A 23,404-nucleotide genomic window follows, 5' to 3' on the forward strand; every position below is an offset into this window, starting at 1 on the left:
CCATGGTTTGCAATGATTTATTAAATGATAAGTGGTACTAGCAAATAGGGTTTTAACATCATTGTGCTGTCTATAGATAACTGCACTTAAGAAGGAGTAACATAACTTTACCTAAACCACAGCATTGCTATTTACAAGACATCTGAATCAGATACGTAAAACAGTTCAACACAAATGATGTATTTCAGGATCACAGACCTTGAAACCCTGATTTTAGATAAGTAGCCTCATTGTGATTCTTAAATAGTGTCAAAGTTAAACATATTGTTAAATATCATGAAGTAACAATAGGAAATTGTATTTGAAGGATATGGAAGAGAATATTCATTGATGTACTGAAAACCAAGAGGTAACTAGGATACCATACCCATAGCATAAAAATAATAAAACTAGGGGCTACCTTTTCTAGCATCAACTATTTCCAAATATGGTTAAGATTTGGGAATAAAACATGGGTCAGATACTAGATATAAAACACTGACTCCCAATAAGTGCATGAAATCTAATTACAAATAACATTCCCTTAAAATGTTCCTTTGCTATTGAAGAGATTTTCCTCAAAACTTTAAGCTGTTGAAGTGCCTGTTGAAGAGTTCCTACTGATTCATTTAATGAGCATGTCTGTCCAGAATGCAAAACAGTCTTTTAAACTGTAATTCCCTGTAAAGTACAAAATAGAACCAGAAATCTAAGAAACAAAAGCAGACATTTCAACTTTAAAATATAAACTACAAACCTTTGTTAAATATGGTGTGGCTTGACATCATTACAGTGATGTTCTATAATGGTATTAGAAATTCAGGATTCTTAGTGAAACCTCTCCTCCCCTCCCCAAAGAAATCTGTGTTGTTTTCAACTTTGAGTGCTTCAGCAGGCAGCATGTGCTTGCAATATGTGCTTGCAGCATTTGTTTGTACCATTCTTGGAATCTACTGATTCCTTGAGCAATGGCATTTCTCCCTTCCAATCAAATCCTTGCATGGGAGGAACACAGAGGTTTTCAGCCAATCACCTTTAGAGACAAAGCTCAAAGAGATGCAGTTCTCTTTTCCTGGATGGGGGGTGGCAGAGTCTTTTTGTTTTTCTGTGGCTGGATAAATGAATGAATGTTGATTGGGAAAATGGGAGAGGCATGAAGGACCACTGGATTTAATGGGAGCCAGGAATGCCAATTGACTTGCATGGGCACCACTGAAATATATTACAGTACACAAATGTTGCATCAAAATGCAGAATGGATTTAAAGAGATTTGCCCTGGGCCTGGCATGCTGGAATGATGATATTTGGATCCAAACAGACTGCTCTGGTACTGGAATAGCAGTTTCCAGAGTGGAATGATAGTCCTGGAGGCAGGATAAGTGTTTACACTTCTCAGTGCAGTAGAAAAAAGCAAGAGTTCAGTAGCACTTTAAAGACTAACAAAAATTGTGGTACGGTATGAGCTTTCGTGAGTCACTGCTCACTTCTTAAGATACAGCTAGAATATGAGTCCACCTTGCCTATATATCGGAAAGTGGAGTGATTTCAGATACTGAATGACATTAGCATGCAAATGACTATAGCAGGTGAATGACAATAGCAGGTGTAATTGGATTAGGTATGATATAAAGAAGGAAATCAGCATTGGTTATGAAACAGGAAACCTAGGTCTTGATTCAGTCCAGATGGATACATTGTCTTGAGTTTCATTATCAGTTGCAATTCAGCAGTCTCTCTAATCTAATATTATGTTACTTTCAGAACATTATGTTACTTTCACCTATGCTGTCTAATCTCTACAGTCTGAGTTGTGGCATTCACTGCATTCTGAAAGTAACAAAATATTGTTACAGTCTTCACAATATCCCTCAACATCTTTGAATATTTGTTTCATTTATGTATTCCCAACATTATTATACCTTTAAAATAAACTGTATATGTAGGGACCAGTGATAAGGCTTTGTTTTCCCATATATTTCTCCTACATGGCTGTCATCTAAAGAATCCTCCTTCTTTGACCAGTCAGGGATCTGGTCCTCAATATCAGAGTCATTTTAAGATTTCCATATTCAGATATGTTTTGTGATCATTTGTGATGCTGAAATTTCTTGAGTTTTTTGATCTGTGACAACCACTGTTCTTGGATTCAGTATTTACACATTTAAAAAGGTTTTATCTACTTTGGGCAGTGGTGAAGGTCTCTCTTTTATTATCCTCTCCTGGATTAAGAGCTCTGCTTTGGGTAACCAGAGATCAGCAGGCAACTGTATTACTGGTGTTTGTTTCTAAATTACTTCAAAAAAGTCAGTGGGAAAAATAAAATTAAAAAACAAAAAAACAAAGCTAGTTGTTCTAAAGGGCATTTTCATGAGCACATTTGCCTTTCCAAAATCTCATTCCTTTGAGGGTGTATTCTAGTGGTATTCTTTGGGGCTCACTTATTCTCTGCTTCAGCTTTTTGGATAGGAATACTACACTCTAGTCTGAGTGCAACACCTTAGGAATAGACAGTCTTACAAAGGCATTTTAAGACTGCCACAGACTTAAAAAGGCATTTAAAAACTTCATTCAGTAGGAAACAACCATACACAATTTATACATATAAATTCAGAACGTAAGCATTCCTTTTGGCCCAGGTTCATAGCAATAGAATCATTAACAGACACACAATTTGACATACTATTGTTTTGTTGCTTTCGTATGCTCATGCTACTCAGATCAAAGGTTAGATCAATTTGTTATTTTTACTATTCTGTCATTGAATCTTATATTTGTACCATTTTGCCAGATAATTTGTACCATTTTACCATAGCACATGAAAGCTTATGTTCTGAATAAAACTAAGTTGGTCTTAAAGGTGCAATCGACTCCTATTTTGTCTATAACATTCCAAAGTTGGTAGATCAAAATTTCCTCCATCTTCATAAGTGAAAGTAAATTATCCAACTATGTATCTGCATCTTCACCCCACTCTGCACTTATAACTCCAAACAGGTAATTCTCTCCCTCTATCAGTACACTTGGCAATGATGGACTCCAGGGACTGAACACATCAAGATTGGTAGTACATAAAGCCAAGAGGTTTTCATTTTGTATTTTATACTGTTAAAACTTAAATCTCTCTTACAAATGGTTTAGAAGGTTGTCCAATGAGTTCTAATAAGCATGGAAATGGAGCAGAAATTCATCCTTGTCCTGTCATGGTAGCCAACTTGTTCTAGATGGGAAGTGGCCTCAGCAGCAGGGCTTGGCCCTGCAAGTCCAGCCCAGAGACCTGGGCCCTGGAAAGTGGCTGCAGCAGTGGGACTCAGCCCTGGGAGCCTGGCTGGTGACTTGGGCTCTGGGAAGTGGCAGCAGCAGTACGACTCGGCCTCAGGAGCTCAGCTGGTGACCTGGGCTCCGGGAAGCAGCTGCTGCTGCTGCAAGGCTCAGCCCTGCAAGCCCAGCTAGGCACCTGAGCCACAGGAAGTGGAGGCTGCAGCAAGGCTCGGCCTGGCTGACAACCCAGGCTCTGGGAAGTGGGTGCCACAGTGAGGCTCAGCCCTGCAAGCCCAACCTGCAACCTGGGCTATGGGAGGCCACTGCTGCATTGTGGCTTGGCCCCGCAAGCCTAGCCAGTGACCCAGCTTCTGGGAGCTCAGCTCCGCTGCAGCTCAGCTCAGCCCCATGAGCCCAGCTACCAGAGGCAGTGGCAAGGCAGAAGCGGAGGCACCACCAGGTAGCTGATGTTGCAGCGGGAGGGCTACTCACCTGACCACCACTGCCTCCTTCCCTTCCATCTTCCCTCCCTGGCCAGCACTTCATGCCTGCTATGTGCAAAGATGCCAGGGAAGGGAAGAGCACGTGGCTGTCTTCAAGGCTTTTCTTCAGCTAGAACACTGGCTAAGCCAGCCAGAACAGCTAGAACACTGGCTAAGCTAGCCATTCTGGCTAGCCAAGCCAGCCAGAATGGTGTTCCGGTGTGTTCTGGCTCAAAAAAAGCCTTGTTGCTATTAAATATACTATTTTTTTCCCTTTTAAATAAACGTTTTTTAAATATACTATTTTTAATATACAAAAGGCCATGTTGACTGTTACTCCTTAGTAGCTTGTCCTTCTGGAAGGCTGTTCTGTTCTGGGTCCTTTTGGCATGTTCAGCTGAGAGATCAGGCTAGCCTTGTTTCTGGCCTGCAAAAGCATCCTCCATGATTTTTAGACAAGAGCAACAACTTTCCACCTATATTTCTGGCCATATCTGTGAGACTATATTTGGACAACTGGACTTTTTACAAGTCACTTTTAGAAAAGTAACAATCATAAGCCATCCTTCTAATTCTATTTGTTTCTATTATATTGTGAAGGTAAATGACATTTTTTAAATAATAAAGTGCTTTATGCTGACACTCTCAAGGTGGTTTCAGAAACAACATAAAGTTTTTTTTAAGAGCCCTTGTTCTTTTCCTGGCAGAACAAGTTCAACTCCCAAGGATTGCTTCCCTAGCAGAAGAAAGGGATAATGATGCCCTGGTCCCCATTTTTAACATATCATATGTGGTGGATCATTTTGTTCATGAGGATTTGTGACCCCTATGTGGTGTTAGTGTGGCACGAAAGACTGTTGGAGGCAGGTAGAGTAGAATGAATCCTTTCTCACATAAATCTGGATCGAACTTTTCATCCCAACTATTTATCCATTTTTTAAAAATAGTGGCTTTCTACACACACCAAGCCACTATTCCATACATTTTCCTCCCCAAAACCAGAGAATTCTCGATGGATAATAGTTTGTTAAATCACAGAACATTATTTTTACCCTTTAGCACCGTAGTTTTAAAGATAAATCATAAAACCATAAAAAATTTTTGATAGAAAACTGAATTAGACTGGCAGTGAAAAACTGTATGGCCAACACATCGATTCTAATTTGAAAGCATTTCAAGATACAATGCAAACTGTAAATTCTATTGCTGAAGTGAGATAAAGCCATTTTCAGACAAAACTAATATAGAAGTATTACAAATAATATTGTTAATAGTCCACCAATATGTATAACTGATGACAACAGTGCTGACAGCATCATATTATGTGTGTAGGGGGGAATGGCCTGATGGGAACATTACAATCCACTGGCTCAGACAGTAAAGCAACTCTAATTCTGTTAGAACTGCTGCCACACAGATAGTACAATTCCAAATGAGATGACTTCTTCATAAATCAGGAACTGCAAGGAAAAATACTCAGGCAGTGCATCAATATCATGATAGAAACTTGAAAAGAATAGTAGAGGGATAAATAAAGGAATAATAATAATAATAATAATAATAATAATAATAATAATAATACCAACAATAATAATTTTATATCCTACTCTCTCTCCCTCAGCTGGGACTCAGCGCAACTAATAGCATACAAAATACGCCAGATAAAAACAATACAAAAGTAATAATGAATTCATTATACCTTTGCTGAAATAAAACAAGTAATGAATTCATCAGCCAGATTGGTGTAGTGGTTAAGTGTGTGGACTCTTATCTGGGAAAACCGGGTTTGATTCCCCACTCCTCCACTTACAGCTGCTGGAATGGCCTTGGGTTACCCATAGCTATTGCAGGAGTTGTCCTTGAAAGGGCAGCTGCTGTGAGAGCCCTCTCAGCCTTACCCACTTCACAGGGTGTCTGTTGTGGGGGGAGAAGATATAGGAGATTATAAGCCGCTCTGAGTCTCTGATTCAGAGAGAAGGGTGGGGTATAAATCTGCAGTCTTCTTATATTAAAAATACAAAAGATACAATAAGTAAACTTTAAAAAATATAAAAATCTACCCACTATCAAGCAGCGTAGGATGCATGGATGATGAAGACACAGCTGAAGCATATCAGCTATCTGGTGGATCACAATCACTGAAAGGCTGCCCCCCAAAAGAGCAGCCTTGCTTGCCCTGTGGAACCTGGGGAGGTCCCACAAGGCATATACTTCTTCAGGCAGCTGGTTCCATGGGATGGGGGCCACTACTGAGAAGACCTTTGCCCTTGGTGACACCAGGTAGACAGGAATCAGGAACCTTCAATAAATGCTGAAATGAAGATTGGAGAATTTTTAAATTTGTTATTACATCAGTGCTGCTACACGTCAGTAACTATTGTCATAGATTACATTGCTTCACAGGCTAAAGAGAGCTAGTTTGGTTGTAGTGGTTAAGTGCATGGACTCTTATCTGGGAGAACCAGGTTTGATTCCCCACTCCTCCACTTGCAGCTGCTGGAATGGCCTTGGGTCAGCCATAGCTCTTGTAGAGCTGTCCTTGAAAGGGCAGCTTGTGGGAGAGCTCTCTCAGCTCCACCTACCTTACAGGGTGTTTGTTGTGGGGGAGGAAAGTAAAGGAGATTGTGAACCGCTCTAAGACTCTAAGATTCAGAGTGAAAGGTGGCATATAAATCCAATATCATCAATCATCATCATCATCATCATCATCATCATCATCATCATCATCATCTTCTTCTTCTTCTTCTTCTTCTTCTCCTCCTTCTCCTTGTAGACATTTAATCCGGATCTGTGAAAATCTAGCTAGAAGAAATTTAATCTGGATCTGTGAAATTATGATGAGATAAAATGTCTCAAAATATGTGCAGAGTGACCTAACACTCAAGAATAACTGATTATAGCTAGTCTATGTGACAGTGATAAGTACAGCATCCAGGTCAGGGTACCATATCCAGAATTTTTCTGTAACTGCCTCTCTAGATATCTGGACTATCTGATGGGGAAAATGCTTTTTAATGCATTGATATACAATTCAATACTCCTAGGGCTAGAAACACCAGACTACTGAAACTAGCATTCAGTATAGGTGTGTGTTGGGGGGGGGGGAGGGGGAATAGGCAGCTTGAGATCTGGCAACAAAAAGAGAACTCACTTTTATCATCTGTTGGAAACTTGAGAGCTGTCAGTAGACATTATATATTTGGACTTTCAAGAGGCTTTGGGCAAGGTACCTCACCAAAGATTCCTGAGTAAACTTATCAGTCATGGGATATGAGAATGGGTTCTCTTATGGATGAAAAACTGGTTAAATAATAGGAAGCAAAGAGTAGGAATCAATGGACAGTTCTCACAACAGAGGGAAGTAAGCAGTGAGGTTCTGCAAGGATCGGTATTGGGGCCTATTCTATTTATTTATAAATGATCTGGAACTAGGGGTGAGTAGTGTAGTGGCCAGGTTTGCAGATGACACCAAATTATTCAGAATGTAGAAACCAAGGCTGATTGTGAAGAGCTCCAAGAGGAGCCCCACAAACTGGGTGAGTGGGGGACAATGTGGCAAATGAAGTTCAATGCTGGCAAGTGTAATTAGGACAAATAAATCCCAACCAAATATAGGCTGATGGGGTCTGAATTTGCTGAGACTGAGAGGGAAAAAGATCTTGGAGTCATAGCGGATAGCTCAATTAAAGTTTCAGTCGAGTGTGCTGCAGCACTGAAAAAGGCAAACTCTCTGTTAGGGATTATTAGGAAAGAGACTGCAAATAAAAAGGCCAATATTATAATGCCCCTGTATAAATCTATGGTGCAGTCTCATCTGGAATAATTCTGGGCACTGTATCTCAAAAAAGACATTGCGGAGTTGGAAAAAATTCAGAAAAGGGCAACCAAGATGATTATGGGGTTGGAGCACCTTCCCAAGGATGAAAGGTTGAAAAGCCTGGGGTTTTTCAGTTTACAAAAAAGATGACTGGGGTGGGGGGGGGGGAATATGATAGAGCAGGGGTGCCAAATTCATTTGTAATGAGGGCCAGATCTAACATAAATGAGACCTTGTTGGGCCGGGCCATGTCAGGATGGGCCACATGTGTTCCTAGTTAAGATTAAGTTGCAGAGATACAAACTTTATAAAGGACACAAACACAAAGATTTTTTTTTTAAAAAAACTTAAAACATGCTTGAAACATTAGCACTCATTAGTCTTAAAGGTGCATTCTTTGTATTTCTCCCATGGGATCCAGGGAACTGTGCAAAGGAAGCTCTGGCTTTCCTTCCCTCCCCAGGGGACCAGGAGGGAAGGAGCCTCAGCCAATAGAAGGAAGAGAGACTTGGCTTGGTAACTCTGCTGTGTAATTGAGAGCCTGGCAAAGGAAGCTCTGCCTCCCCAAAAGAGGAGTCCTTCAGCCCATGGAGAAAAATAGAGATTTTGCTCTGTAGTTCCTGTGCAATTGAGCAAGCCTTGCAAAGCAAGAGAGAGGGAGAAGGAAGCAAATGACAGCCAATTGCTTGGGGGCCTAATAGGAGCCCTGTAGGGGCCAGATTCAGCCCCTGGGCCACATGTTTGGCACCCCTGTGATAGAGGCTTATAACATTATGCATGGGAGAGAGTTGGCAAGGACAAATTTTCCTCCCTCTCCCAAAATACTAGAATTCATGGGCATCCAATGAAGTTGATGGACAGTAGATTCAGAACAGATAAAAAGAAATACTTCTTTACAAAGAATGATTAAAATGTGGAATTTATTGCCAGAAGATGTCGTAATGGACACAGGGATAAATAGCTTTAAAGGGAAATTAGATAGATTCCAGGAGGATAAATCTATCAGTGGCTGCTAGCAATGGTGACTGATGGGAACCTGCACATTCAGAGGCACTAAACTGTAAGCTTAATGAGAGGCTGGGGAATTAAAGTGATGGGCAGCTATGGCTCAGCAGGATACAGAACCTATGTATACAGGAAATGACCTCCAGAACTTCCCTCCAAAGGACAAGGAGAATCTTTGGTAAAATATAAATTTTTATTATAAAAATCAGTCAAGCATACAAGGAAATAAATTCATTCAACATTCAAACAGACCTAAGAAAAATAGAGATGAAATTGATTGGGGTAACATGAAGGGGAAACATAGACAAGGTGGGAGAGGAGCCTCAGCCAATAGAAAGAAGAGAGACTTGGCCTATCGTAGTCTTCAATGGAAGCTCCAATAGTGACAAAACGGGAATGGGGAGTAAGACCTGGCCAGCGTATCTTACTATTGCGGCCCCAAAACTGATCAGGTTTAGGGGGTGAATCTATACAGTAGGGTAGGTATACTGTCAGATGCATACCAGAGGAACCATGGGTCAAGAACTTCCATGTATCTTCAGGGATGAGGTCAGATGACCGGTGACACAGGGATCAGGTGGGTTATGATGCTGGGACATGTGGTATGTGACCTCAGAAAAGGGGAGGCTCCATGGTGATGTTTGAAAAGTAACAGGGATGATGGGGTTAGCATAATCAAAACAACACTATCTGATGTGACAATATAGGGCCAAATTGTTATCTAAAGTGACATCCAACCTACACAATGGTGGTGCTCTTTGAGTTGGGCTTGGTCTTTGACTCATCTTGGCTGGCACAGTCTTTTGTGTGATGTTCAGCTTGGAATGGCTATCAGGATGCACACGGAGATAAGCTTGCTTGCTTTATGGAAATATCCAGGTTCCACATTGAGTATGTGGGTCTCCTGCTTTGCTCTCATGGCGTCCTGAAGATGCATGCAGATGATCACTTATGCTGTTAGTCCTTGTAATGGCTGCCATCAGGAGAGCTGAAAACCGCATAGTTGGACAGCTCATGGCAGCCGTGCGATCTCTTTTTCCACAGAGCCGGGGACTTGTGCACGATAGCAGGCTAGGAGTTCTTCTTGCTGAGTTAAGGCCTGTCTGTGGGAGCTTTGCCTTGATTTGAGGACTGAGGCCCAAACAACTCACATAGGCCTGGCGGGAAGCTGATGGCTTGGCCTATGTAAGTATGTGTGAGAACTAGAAGTCCAGGTATCCTGGCAGCTAGATCAGAAATCACAGTGTCCATATGGAATGGAGAGGGGGCTTTGGCTCACAAAACCTCTGACTCCTAGAGCTAGGAGGCAACTTTAGGGGAATGTCTTGGCCTCTATGCCCTGTTGTTGGCCTTCCAGAGGAACTGGTTGGCCACTCTGTGAGACAGGATGCTGGATTAGATGGACCATTGGTCTCATCCAGCAGGGCTCTTCTAATGTTCTTACGCCATTATATGCTCTTAGTTTTTGAGAATTGTTGCTGTTTTGAGTTTAGGTGCTTCCCAGTTTCACCCCAACATTAAAAAATCAATTTGAAAAAGAAGTGTTTATCTCAATTATCTTGAGGTGGAGACAGCTGTTTGGGTTATTTTTTTCTAAAATTCAAGCATTTCCCATTTTGTCTACCTGACTCCCAAAACTAAGCATGCTCAAAAAATGTTTTAAATTGAACTGCCAATAGTTTGCATGATCCTGACTGTGAACTGGGAACAATATTTCAATCTAGCAGACTCTGAGAAATATTAATGTGATGAATACAAACACTAATGATTAATATTTGAAATATTCCATGATCTACCATAACTTTGGCATAAACCCAGCAACACTGTAAATGTTCACGTGTACTGCAATGCAATTAAGTACCATGTTGAATGCTTCCACAGAACAGATGCAAAACTATCCAAAATACTGCTTGTTTTAAATTGTGAATAAGTCACTAATGCACTCATATAAGGCATTCAATAAAAGAAAATAGGAATTGCCCACAAAATGGGCTTATTTTTTAAACCCCTTATTTGCAAAGACTGATAATTAATAACAAAACTTTCAGAATTTTATTTATGAACTTGTTTAAGTAAAGAACTAAAGCATGAACACAAACTGCCTAACTACATTACCACAAGAAATTACAGTCCAGGGTTGTCTACAGTTCACAACTATTTTTACACAGTCCTATTTATTTAAATTTTAAAAAGGCAATTTAAATTTTCAGTCTTGTTTCAAAGCTGGAAACCATAATAGTAGGGTCTTCCCTTACATCTTCAGTATGTCATTCCACAACAGTGGTGCCACCAGAGAAAAAAGCCCTTGCCCAGTTAGTGGAAGTCTGTAACCTGAGAAATGGTACCAAAAGTAGTTCTTGACTAGTGAAATGTAATTGCTGTTCCGGAGTATACAAGAAGTTTCTTGCAGCTATAAGGGCCCCAGGACGTGAAGGGCTATAAAATGAAGAATGCTTGCACTGTGCTTGGAAATAAATAGGTATCCTGTGTAGTGTTTGCAATGTGATATAAACATATTTTCACTGATGCAAACCCAGGAGAGCCCTGACAAAATCAGCTTAACAACAGAGAGAGAGGGGGGGGGGGGTAAAAGGAGGGGAACTAGGGAAAGAGAGAGAGAGAGCACGTGCGTAGGCAAAAAGCTCATATCTTGAATAAAAGTTTGTTAAAGGTCTTAGAGGAGCTTTTATAATTTATCCCATGGGATGGAGGCAGCAGAGCAAATCAGTTTCTGTTTTCTCCCCCCCCCCCTTCTCTAAGGGATGATGAGCCTCAGCCAATGGAGGGACTTGGCTGTTTAAGAGAGCCTGCCACAGCTTTACTTTTGATTGAAAGAGCTCTAGTTGTGCTATCACATAGTTGCACAATCACATAGCAGAGCTATAGAGCCAAGCTCCTCCATTGGCTGAGGCTCCTCCTCCTTGGGGTAAAGGGAGAGGAAAGAGGGAAAGAGCAAGAGGCCGTTCTGTTTGGCTGCATCACACAGGAGAAAATGCAAAAATGGCAACCAAAGGAAGCAGGAGAGGGAGAAGGAAGCAGACAATGGCCAGTTGCTGGCGAGCCTGATTGGAGCCCTGTGTGGACCAGATCACGTCTGTGAGCCGCACATTTTGACATCCCTGGTCTAGAATATATCAACCTTAGAAAAATGGTTACAAAAACTGCTGCCTTAGTCATTTCAGTACATAGTCACTATCTCTTTGCTCACAAGAACGATGATGTAACCTGGCTGGCACCAATGCTTATCTGCTTGCTGCCAGCATTAAGCACCAGGATGTTGGCAAGAAAAGGCATTTAAAACCATGGTCTAAAACATCTGTTTTCCGCACCTCACCTCTTTCTTTTTGTAACATCCAGCCTAATGAAGGTCTCTGGAGAACTTAAAAGCTTGCACTGTTTTGTGCCATTTTGGTTGGTGCTAACAAAAGGTATTCCATGGACTGGTTTGTTTTTTAAAATTTTTATTTTGGATAAGTGTGGCTGTAAACAGCTTTTGGGAAACTTCATCCCAGGCTCACAACTCCTTGCACACAGAGGGCCTTTGATATGCTAAAAAAAATTTCTTGCTTGCAAAGTTTGTCCATCTTTCCACGAAGGTGGAATCTGAGTATGTACTTGTGTCAAAGCCTGTGTACTATACAATATTTCATACTCAGAGCCTTTGTAGTCTTCAGATTAAATGATGATTACTGCTTCTAACATTAGAAAAGTACTAAAATGCTCTTTAATTGCACAAACATTTAATTACATTTCACTTCAACAAACAGGCAGTAATTTTCACCTACATGAAGTTCTTGAAATGTCTACAATGCAAGAGGGATATTGTTTAATATTTCACATCCTGTTATGCCTATTGTGGTCAACTGGGTGATTTATGATTTCCCAGTATTGCCAGTTCAGAAGAATACAAAGTGGGTTATTTGATCACCTTACCCTCATTATCTTTAATTACAGCCTCTTATACAAAGTAGTCTCTTCCATGTATTAGAAATGTGTTTATCTGTGGGGCATATTATGAATTCAGAGTAATATTATTTCCTGTTTTACATAAAAGGGGCTGGAAGCTGCCATGCTGCTATATATCCAACAACTAGCATGCTTAAAGAAGGAAAGCGAAGTCCTTTCAGAATTACATTGTACATTCTGCCATTTCCATAGTTGCATAATTTTAAAAAAGGCTTTCACTAGGCTTTGACCTGATCATTTAAATGAATATTTGTAGAAGCTATACTTCCCACCTGAAAATAAAAATTATAGTTAACACCGCCCCCCCCCGAAAATATGTGAAAAAAATGAAGTTAACTCTTCATTCTGAAACCTGGTTATTGGATTCAATGAATTCATCCACTGTACACATTCAGTTGACATTGTTATAATTGCTTGAATATGTATTTCCTTTGCCATTTTCATAAAAGGTATTTTACTATAAATTGGGTTGCATAAATAAAATATATAAACTATCAGAATGACAAAGTGTTCGTAGAGATCTTATAGGTAACAACAACAAGTTTTATTGTGTATGTTTTCAATGTGTTAGCTGCTTTGGTGGTTCTAACAAAGGCAGAAAGGCAGGGTATAAAGCTTGTAAATAAAATGAACAAACAAATGAAATTATCAACACCCTCCTCCCAGAGTTAACTTAACAGCTCACATTATAGTTTTAACATCAGCTACACTAAGGGAAACTTACATGGGACCAAGTCATACTGAACGCAGTTCTAAAAAGATCATGTATAGGCTTGGGCTGCAAATTGATCTTTAATATTTTAACTGAAAATGTGTGCAATACTTCAAGCAACTTCAAGCAAAATAATCTTTTTAGATTTAGATGGGTAGCTATGTTGGTCTAAAGCAGCAGTACAAAGTGTGAGTTCAGGGGCATCTTTAAGACAAACCAAGTTTTATTCATGGTATAAGCTTTTGTGTGGATGCACACTTTTTCACCACTAGACTCAAATAATATTTCTATACATGCTGTTTTACCTCTTTATATATTTACATTTGTTCATTATTCAATAACTTTCTGCCTATTTGTGTACATGTTAACTTGGGCTCTGTGTGTGGTTTTATATGCATACCTGTGAAGAAATTAGAGAGTTTGGATTTTAGGCTCAGAACAAAGGTCTTCACAGAAAACAAAAGGTAAGCATACACATAAGAAATCAGGAAGAGTGGATGCCTCATATTCCAGCAGGGGGAACTAAAGATTCACCATCTAACATTACTATTTGGTTTGCAGACCTACGTGTATTCCTGTAACCCTCTGACTAATCATCAGTGCTAACATCATGTAGTTAGTAGAAACTCTGATCATATGGGGTCTCAGCTGCACTGTATACACCAAAGATGTTGGAAGTATGCAAACACCTTTGATGCAGCTATGCTTTGGCTTGATCACTCCTTTCCCTATTGGGGCAATTTTCTTTGAACTTTTTGGGTGCTGTCATTTGCCTTTCCCAGAGTTACAGTTTTTCTATTTTTTTCTCTGTCACCACCACTCTCAGACTATTGTTACATTCCCCATGAAATATTATTCCATTGCTATAAATCTGATTCCCCTTCCCCCACTCTCCTTATGGGAGACTTCTTGGATCCCGTACAAGGCAAGCAATGTGGTAGGGGGTTTTTTTAATTTAGAAAATTAGGTTAAAAAGAGTATGGAATTGTCTACAATTGCATGTTTTATATTCTTTTGATACACTATTCACATATTGAATAATAGAGGAGAATGAAGAAATAATGTGAAGAGTACTTTGTATGTTTTATATTTGGTTCGCTAATTTAGACAACTACAGTATGCATGAAGAATTGTTTGAAAAGCCTATGCTTTTCTTATGCATGTTGTAAGATCCATCTTTTGACACCACCAGAAATGCAATCCTTAAAGGGTGGTCACATGACCAGTTCTGAAATGGCTTTTCATTGGAAGAAGGGCCACTTAAGTTGCAAGAAGATCCCATTGGCTTTTCTGAATTTGCAGAACTGTTGCATGGTATTATCTTTTATAGGGCATACACATTTCAGACCAGTTTGAGTGCATTCTATTTTGTTTGCATGCACAGTAAATGCTTGATGACAGTTGGTGGGAAGACTACAAAAATACTATTCTTTGCTACAGTGGTGTCCTGTGAAATTCCACTGTGATGTATTCTGGCCAGTAGCAAAAAAAAATTCTACCCTTGTGCCACACATATTAGCAATACAGAAATGAAGAACACATATTTTGTGCATAAAGTCTATATGCTCAGCTGTGCTGACATACTTATAATACAGAACCCTCATTTCAAAGCTTGCTTTAAAAAGGCATCAGGCACATGAAAGGTCATGTGCCTAGGTTCTTAAACAGCCACAAATGTGTGCCAAAAGCTGGATCCTGTGTATAACATTAACATGTGTTAGATTTTCAGTTACAATTAATTCAGGGGCTAGTCCCAGATAAAAGTCTAATATGGCTTTTACTCTCTAGCTCCATCATACATGGTTTAATTCAGGCAAAGATTCACAGACTCTGCTTTGCAACTTGATTCCAAAGTCAGGCTGAAGCTGTTTTTCATGCATACTCCCCCTTGAGAGTAGACTCCATGGCACTCTATTATGCTTTTACAAAGCATGACACCTACATGAGATCAGGGTGTTTCTGTTCAATAATAACAGCATCTGCAGCATTTAATTTCCTTGTCCCTAACTAGCCACACACACCACTCAGCAGAAATTAAGAGGAAGGGCTTTCTAGGTACAGCTGAAGTCAGGTAATGCTCTTTTATCCCCTGATCACATGAAAGTGAAGTGGGAAGAGGTTAAAACTGTGGCCTCTTTTCTAAGGGCTCCCTGTGTGGGGAAATAGAGGAGATGAAGACTGAATAATTAGGGAAGAGACTTCTATGAAATCGCTCAGCGAGAAAATTACCTGCCCATTAAATGAGAAGCAGTGAGGAGCAATCATGTTAATGTTACCTATAGCCAACAGCAGTGAAGGAAATGGGGTTTGGGAAGAAAGGATGGGGGAAGAGAAAACCGGGGGGGGGGTGCTTTCTCCCTACCCCCACTCTGCTCCTCAACCCTTCCTTGGTTTCCTGTTGCCCTTCTCTTCCCCACCTCACTCCGAAGGGAATGAGAGACTGGGACCAGTTCTGCACTAGCCTTTGCCCCAGTCTCGTTCTCGGCTCTCGAGTTCGCACGGGGCAGGGAACACGCAAGGAACACGCAGCCCCTCTCCAGAGATGCCAATGCAGAACCTGGAAAAAAGAACCATTGTGACAAGCCCCGCACAGAGGGGAGGCAAGCGCTAAATGGGTGTGGTGCTTTACGGTGGTGTAACCCGCACTCCCTCCTTCCCTCTCCGACTGCAAACCGCGTCCTCCTTTCACCCCCTTCCTCGCTCTAGCGAAGAGAGGACAGGCGCCTGGGCGAACTGCTGCAGGAGGGTGCTGCTCTCACACACAAACGCCCCGCCGCGCTTGCCGCTTCCCGCCGCGCTCGGCTCCTTCTACAGAGGGAGCGTTTGCTCCCCCTTCCCAGTCACAACTGTAACCCCAACGCGACCGCCTCGAAGCAGCCAACAAGCACCGTGGCCGTCGCTCACCCCCAGCGACGCGCTGGGAATTCATTCTCCTCCTCAAGCAGCTCTTCTGTCCTCACTCCGGGTGGGCGTCGTTTAGGTTGGTAGTCGAGGGGTGTGGAGAGAGCGGCGCGCAAAGCAACGAAAGATTTGCTGAGGCGTCCCTCTTATGGAAGTTCAGGGAAGCAACTCTGCAGCTTGAAGCAATTTAAGAGAGAGAAAATGAGAAGCAGAAGCCCAAGCCCGTGATTTTTTCCTTTCTTCACTGCCTTTTCTTCAAAGCGCCGAGAACTTTAAAAAGGGAGGAAGGGGTACTTTCTAGGAACAATATCTTTTTAAAGTTTCTATTACCTGCTGAAGAAATCCCTTGGTTTTGGATTGCAATGGAGAGTTTTAGCCGCACTTGAACAGTTCCTTTGCCTCCGGTGGATCGGTGGGAATTTCGGAAGCGGGGCCAGTGTGGAGTCCTCTGCCGCCCCCCCGCCCCCGCCCCCGGTCGTGTTGCTAATCTGCATGGAGCTCCCAGTGTCCCGTTCAAGCCCTTTTTCCTCGGCTGTTTTTCGCTCCACGTTCCCTTAGGTGCTAGGGAATCTCAACTTTTGGACTTCGGGAGCTACGCTACTTTTTCTTTTTGCTCTATCTGGCATTGGATTGCTTTTGAATATGTTAAAATGGGGCTGCTAACGCCACTCCTGCTGTTTGGATTTGTCCATTTTCAAGTTTATGGTAAGTTATAGTGTTGTATAACTGCCATTGCTTAAACTGAATTTCGATTCATTTTTACTTGGAAGGGGCTATGGAGCCTTGGGTTTTATGGGCCTTAATGGGTGGGGGCGTGGATACGGCTGAAACAAGCTAGTTTGCTTAGTCAACTTCATGGAAAATGGAAAAACAGTTAATGACCGAATTAGTTAATGAATGGGGTGGTCAATCTAACCTGTAAAGAAAGGGGGGGGGGGGAATCAACCGTAGCGATAAATCTCCAAGACGTACCAACAGATGTTGATTGCTACTGTTTTTGCTCCGTGCTGAACTTTTAAGGTAGAAAATCGACTGATTAAATTGGGGCGGTTACTCTTTTCATTCAAGTGAAATTTGCCAGGATGCTCCACTTGTAACGTAGTGAATAGAATGCTCTAAATAATGTGAAATAACTACGCCTGCGAGGTATGTTGTATGTATGAAGTAGGCATTGGGAAAGTCTATGAAAGCTTTCCAGTACAGTAGTATATCAGCTTCTACCGTTAAAAGACAATAGGGATTTTGAACAGGTGCTGTAGGTGTCTCCCCTTCTTAGCAGTGTTGTAAAGGCAGTAGCTTTGCACTTCTGTTGTCTTTTGTTCAGCGTGCATAGCTTGAGTAAAGTAAGCTCAGGATCTTATGGTTACTAAATCGAGCAGCATTTTTTAGAGAACTTCATAAGAGAATTTGAACAATGTTGACACCAGCACAGTGCTCGTTGTAACGTTTTAAAAATGAAGGCTGTTGAGGGATCAGATTAAGTCAACAGTGTGTGTATGGCAAGCTAAGCGTAATAGACACCCCGATGAAAGGATAGGCTGAAGTATGTAAAGAAAACAGAATGTGATGTGTGCGCGTGCTCGCCTAGATATCTTAGCCCAGAATCTATAACAAATATAGCAGTGTTTTTATTCACAAGAAGTGTATTTGATGCACACACATATAAAATCCTCATATGGTCAGGGGAGGCATGAAGCGGTAGAGAGTACCAGCTCTTTGGCTATCATCCTAATTTGGAATTTTAGCGTGGGTATCTACTGCTGTTAATTCACAGGTCTGGTTTGCTGTCTGTTGCGGCTAGTCTGTGGGAGAAAACTTGGTTCCAGCAGGAAGCTGGTGCTTAAAAGCATTTAAACATATCCATATCAAAGAGAGCCCTCTCTTGTAAACACAGAGAGATATTGTATTACCCACAATTATTCTTCGCAGTTATGGGCTGCATAAGTACATATGTTCCCTCCTCACCACACCTCCAGCAACACAGGAGGCATTGGAGTACCACTGAAAGCTGGGAGTAGGGAATGTATAATGGTTATTTCATGTGTTGTATGTCATCTCGTGTAATGTGGCACATATATAGGCAGCAATGTACATAACACCTGAAAGGACAGGCTACAGAATTGTAGCTATTCACTGCTTTTTGAAAATTGTAGGTAGCTAGAAGGAACACAATTAAAGTACTCAGTGGAAGTGACAGAGTGAATCACAGAAGCCTGGTGTTACAGAATGTAATTAATGTACCAGGCTGCTTAGAGATATAGGAAACAAATGCAATTAACTAGCTTGCTGGAAGGGCAGGAGCAAGGCATGATTTATTCAGGTTTTCTTCCATGGAGTGAACTTTTTTCAGTATTAGCATTCTGATACAAGGTGAAATTGTGAGAACTCATTGGGCTATCCTTGAGAAACGTATTATGGATTTTACAAAAATGTCTGTTTCATGAGAAGATATTGGAATGCTGTGTTGCTATCAGTGGCTGCAGTCCTGCAGACTGACTATGTGCCGGACTGCAGTATTATCTCATCTGTTGGGCATATTCACTAAGACAAAAATAATGAAAACTTTTTAATCATGATTAATTTAAGGCTGCATATAGATACCCCTCCCATGAAGAAAGTTGTGCCATAGAATAACAGGATGTCACTAAGGGCAGCTAAAGATATGTTGTATTTTAGCATACAGGTTCAGATGTACACTTCAAAATGTAAAGTGTGAGCTTTACAAACAAACGCATATGAGCTTTACAAACACCATAAGATGGGTACACTCAGGTTTTCTATTAATATGTAAAACAGCCCTAAATTGCTTAAAATGTTTCTTTGTTGAATGTTATAAATATACATACATTGTGTATATCTAAGCAAATCCATTAAGAAGAAGATGAAGAAGATATTGGATTTATATCCCGCCCTCCACTCCGAATCTCAGAGTGGTCACAATCTCTACCTCTCCCCCTCCCCTCAGCAGACATGCTGTGAAGTAGGTGGGGCTGAGAGAGCTTTTTACAGCAGCTGCCCTTTTACAGCCCTCCTGTGAAAGCTATGGCTGACCTAAGGCCATTCCAGCAGGTGCAAGTGGAGGAGTGGGGAATCATACTCGGTTCTCCCAGATAATGGTCTGCGCACTTAACTACTACACCAAACTGGCTCTCTGCTGAAGAAAAAAGAGGGGTCTTTTTGGGTAACCAAAACCATCAATTCCCATCCCCCAAATAAAAATAGGCCATACCTCTCTCAAAAGCTAAAGCTCTGGGCTATTCGTAACCTCAGTGGTGCTGTGGAAAGTGCCATTGTCACAGCCAACTCATGGTGTCCCTGTAGGATTTTCAAGGAAAGAGATACTCAGATGTGGTTTTCCATTGTCTGCCTCTACATCACCAGCCTGATCTTCCTTGGTGGTCTCCCATACACATACTAACCGGGGTCAACCATGAGTAGACTTCTTAGTTCTCAAGAGATTAGACTAACCTTAGTAACTCTTCATTTTCAAAATCTGATTCCCCCCCCCCCCTCAGTATTTTCTGGGCATGGATTTTAGTTGGAGAGAGACAATCAAGATTGTCTGAGATATAATATCTGTAGTTTTCCTATGTTAAGCTTTGTTTCAGGGCACACAGGTAGCATTGCGCAATGCTATACTTAGGTAGTTATTTTCTTTGAATTTTTTTTGTCCAGCTTTGCATAGCACCTAAACATTGCCTACTCTGTGAAAATGGAATACATTGTGTTCATGTGTGTCTGTGTGCAATTGTGGCAGCTGTGTTTATATTCTTTGCATAGAACTTAAGTACAAGTTCTACTATCGTCGTTAGATTCTGTTTGGAAAGTTGCAAAGAGCTTTATCTTTTCTTTATGCTCTGTTTTATTTTTTATTCTCTAACTTAAATTTAGGATTCTTTTTAGTTTATTTTGCTTAGTAAGAGTAATTCACTGAATTCTAAGGATGCAAAATGGGATGAGCAAGCCATGATGATCCTGGGCTATCTTTTAACCATATATTTGATGGAACATTACATAAATTGTAGGGAAGCACTACAATGCAGGTGTGGTGGTGAAGGAATAAGCAAAGTTTACTATGTGGAGAAAGGTCTCAGTACTGGAGATTCTTACCTTTTGGACCTACTTCTGTAACAGCCTCTTGTGCTGCAATAATGTATTGACTGTAATCAATTCTTATCTAAAGTTGGAACACAACATTATAAAAAATACTGGTTTCCAATTTTTACTGTCAAGTCTGAATGACTCTTCATAATAAAATATTTTAAACTGCTTTAACAAGTCTTTGTTTGGCCTGAAATAGTGGGTTGGAGCTATGGTTGCCAACCTCCAGGTGGGTAAAGTGATCCAAATAAACCACATTCATAGTAACTAAGAAATGTAACACAGTAAATCAATAATATTTTTGATAGAAAATCCAGTAAAGCTTATCCAGTTTCAATACAATGCTGGATTTGTTTTTTTTTAAGTATAATAAAGTGCTTGTGCCAAAATTTATGGACATAAATACAGTCCATAATTTTTTCAAAGTGCAAATGCGGAATCAGCAGAAGGTGGGACCTGGAGGTCTCCCTGTATTACAACTGATCTCCAGATGGCAGATATCAGTTCCCCTAGAGAAAATAGCTGTTTTGGAAAGTAGACTATGGCACTGTACCTTGCTGAGCTCAGTTCCCAAATCTCCAGGAGTTTCCCAACATAGTGCTAGCAATCTTAGGAGCCCAGAGCATTTCTACATGTGAACAGTCCTTGCAGAAATGCTAAAAATATACTTTGCAGGCTGTTTGCTAAAAGTTAAAGCTATTGGATCCCAGCCTTGGTTATTGCAAGCCTTAAAACTGAGTTCAAGACTTTTTTTAAAAAAAATGGGTCAGTAATTCATTTAAACACTACAGGTTGCTCTAGGCCTTGTTTTGTTTCTTGCACTAGAAAAATAGTACTAAGTATGTTTTCCTTTCCACTCATGCTTCATTGGATCCAACCCACTATGAGATACCTGGCAAGTCACTGTGAGTTGCTGTCTGCTATTTTCTCACTACTGAGGGTACATTGATGAACAATTTTGTTTCTTGGGGTGGAGTCCTACCCAGGGCTTTTTTTTTTTTTTAGCAAGAATGCCCAGTTCTGGCTGGCTTGGTGTCGGGGATGTGGCCTAACATGCAAATGAGCTCCTGCTGGGCTTTCTCTGCAAAAAATGCCCTGGTCCTACCTAGGTGAGGTGGTGGCCAGGGGTAAATCCTATAATGTTACTTAAATTTGGGAGGATATATAACTAGCTTGAAATGGTTGAAACTCTTTGAAATGAAGGACCTTGTATTCCAACTTCCCCCAATTCCAAATTCAATAATTATTATGACAGATACCAAATTTAAGAATGCAGAATTTAGGTAGCACCATCTGGGATAAAGTAATATCCTGGTGCCATGTAGGCCATTGTGCTGTGTTCATTGCAGAAATACTACAAAATATGGTGCCTGCATAGAGAACTTGCTTCTACAGTCCAATTTTTCTTATGCTTTCAGACTACGTTAATCAGGGCGTGAGGAATCTCTTTCATACAGATACATTCATGAAGCTGATTCATGTTTCTTTGGAAATAGATAGTCCATAGTGAGTATGTGTACAGTTGCAGTCTTAGAAATATTATTCAATCATATTCATTTACTCTGACAGCACAAAACTCCGATACTTTAGGCAACACTGCTACTTGAAAGTAAGTCTCATTGAACTTAATGCAGTTCACTTTTGAGTAGGCATGGCTGGGACTGGACTATAATTGCAAAAGATCTATAGTGTGGAAAATGAGATTCCACAGAAAGGAAGCAAATACTTTAATAAGGCGTTTTAAATAGGACAGTCATCTGCCTTTTAAAGAATGAGTATCTTGGTTGTCAAAGGACATACCTGTTAAGATTCAGTTCCATCGTCAAATGAGCTGTATAGCTTAAATAACACAAGAAAACAAAATTTCTAGATCACAATATATTGTTTTTAATCTCTTTATTGTATAGTCAGTTGGTATACAAATATCAAGTAGATAATAATGATAGATTCACCATGATCTGCCCTCTTTGTCTGAAACAAGGCCTGTCTATTACCACTTTTTAAAAGGCTGCTTTCTCTTTGGTTGCCACCTGGGTTGCCATTCCTGTAATGATTATGTATACCAAACCACTTGGCTGGCTTACTATTTAGAAGTCATATTGATGCCAGCAGCTACCTTTTTGGAACTATTTTCTGCATGTTTGTAGGAATCTGTTTTGTCATTTAGAAAGCAGGTGGTGTCATGTTTGTCAGAAATTAAACATTGAATTTTGTTGGAGCAAAGATGCCATGACATGTACATGTGAATTAGTATTTGGTGAAGTGCAAATTGCTTGAGGGGTTTTTGGGAACTATTTCAAACAATATTTACAGCTAGAATTTTGTATCCTTTGTTCTTTAATGAAAGGATATATGTTCTATTTAAATTTTAGAAGCATTTAATTTGTGGTAGGAATTGTTCTTCTGAATAAAGATTCCTCGTGCATGGTTAGATACATTTCCAACAATCTACTCAAATTTCCATCCATATGAAGGATGACAGGGCTTCTTGTTTTTTAGCGGGAATGCAAAGGAATGTAGTTTTGACTGGTTTGGCATCAGGAGGTGTGGCCTAATATTCAAATGAGTTCTTGCTGGACTTTTTCTACAAAAAATCTTGTGTGAAGCAATGGTGATGTCGGGTGTGGCCTAATAATGCAAATTAATTCCTGCTGAGCTTTTTCTGCAAAAAAGCCCTGATGACAGTTAATTAATATAAACACTTAACAATATCATTTACTGTTTGTGTGCAATATTGTTCATTTAAAAGCACCCTGCTTTTAAAGCTAGCTCATCTTTTGACAACGAATTATCATATAAGAACCTTTTGGCAATGCTACTCTGCTATCTTCGCTATTTCTCTGACTACCTTTTAGCACATTTAGCCAAACCAGTGTGGTAGGGAATGAAAAAAGGTTGAATTTGCTGAGTAGTCATTTTTCTTCTTTTTCATCTGCTCCCAGCATAGCAAAATGCACTAGACCATGAGTGAATCAGGCAGCTTGCTTGCAGGAACAGCAGCAAGTGTGTGTGTAAGGGGAGAGGCAGAAGCTGTGCATGTTGCGTGTTTAGAGATGATGCACATAGCAGACATAGGAAAACGTGAACATCTACTTGAAAACTGAAGAGCTTGAACTTATTTTGCTGCAGGAACCTGGGTTGAGCAGTTAACGTAACTTCCCAGCCTGTAACAAAATAAATAT

General features: G+C 40.5%; 1 protein-coding gene across 12 annotated transcripts in view; it reads left to right on the plus strand.

Annotated features, from left to right (window-relative positions):
• The window catches only part of ROBO2 (roundabout guidance receptor 2), a 1,840,872-nt gene that overhangs the window by 852,128 nt on the left and 965,340 nt on the right, over positions 1-23,404 (plus strand). Inside the window, exon 1 of one of the 12 annotated variants that reach the window (XM_060234415.1) lies at positions 16,676-16,826. The exons of the other annotated variants lie outside the window; for them this stretch is intronic. Within the exon in view, the coding sequence (XP_060090398.1) occupies positions 16,772-16,826 (55 nt within the window). The 5' untranslated portion in view covers positions 16,676-16,771. Of the gene's footprint in view, positions 1-16,675; positions 16,827-23,404 lie in introns of those variants that run through there. 12 annotated transcript variants of the gene reach the window in all.

Source organism: Heteronotia binoei, chromosome 3 (genome assembly GCF_032191835.1).
Source record: "Heteronotia binoei isolate CCM8104 ecotype False Entrance Well chromosome 3, APGP_CSIRO_Hbin_v1, whole genome shotgun sequence".
Taxonomy (NCBI): domain Eukaryota; kingdom Metazoa; phylum Chordata; class Lepidosauria; order Squamata; family Gekkonidae; genus Heteronotia; species Heteronotia binoei.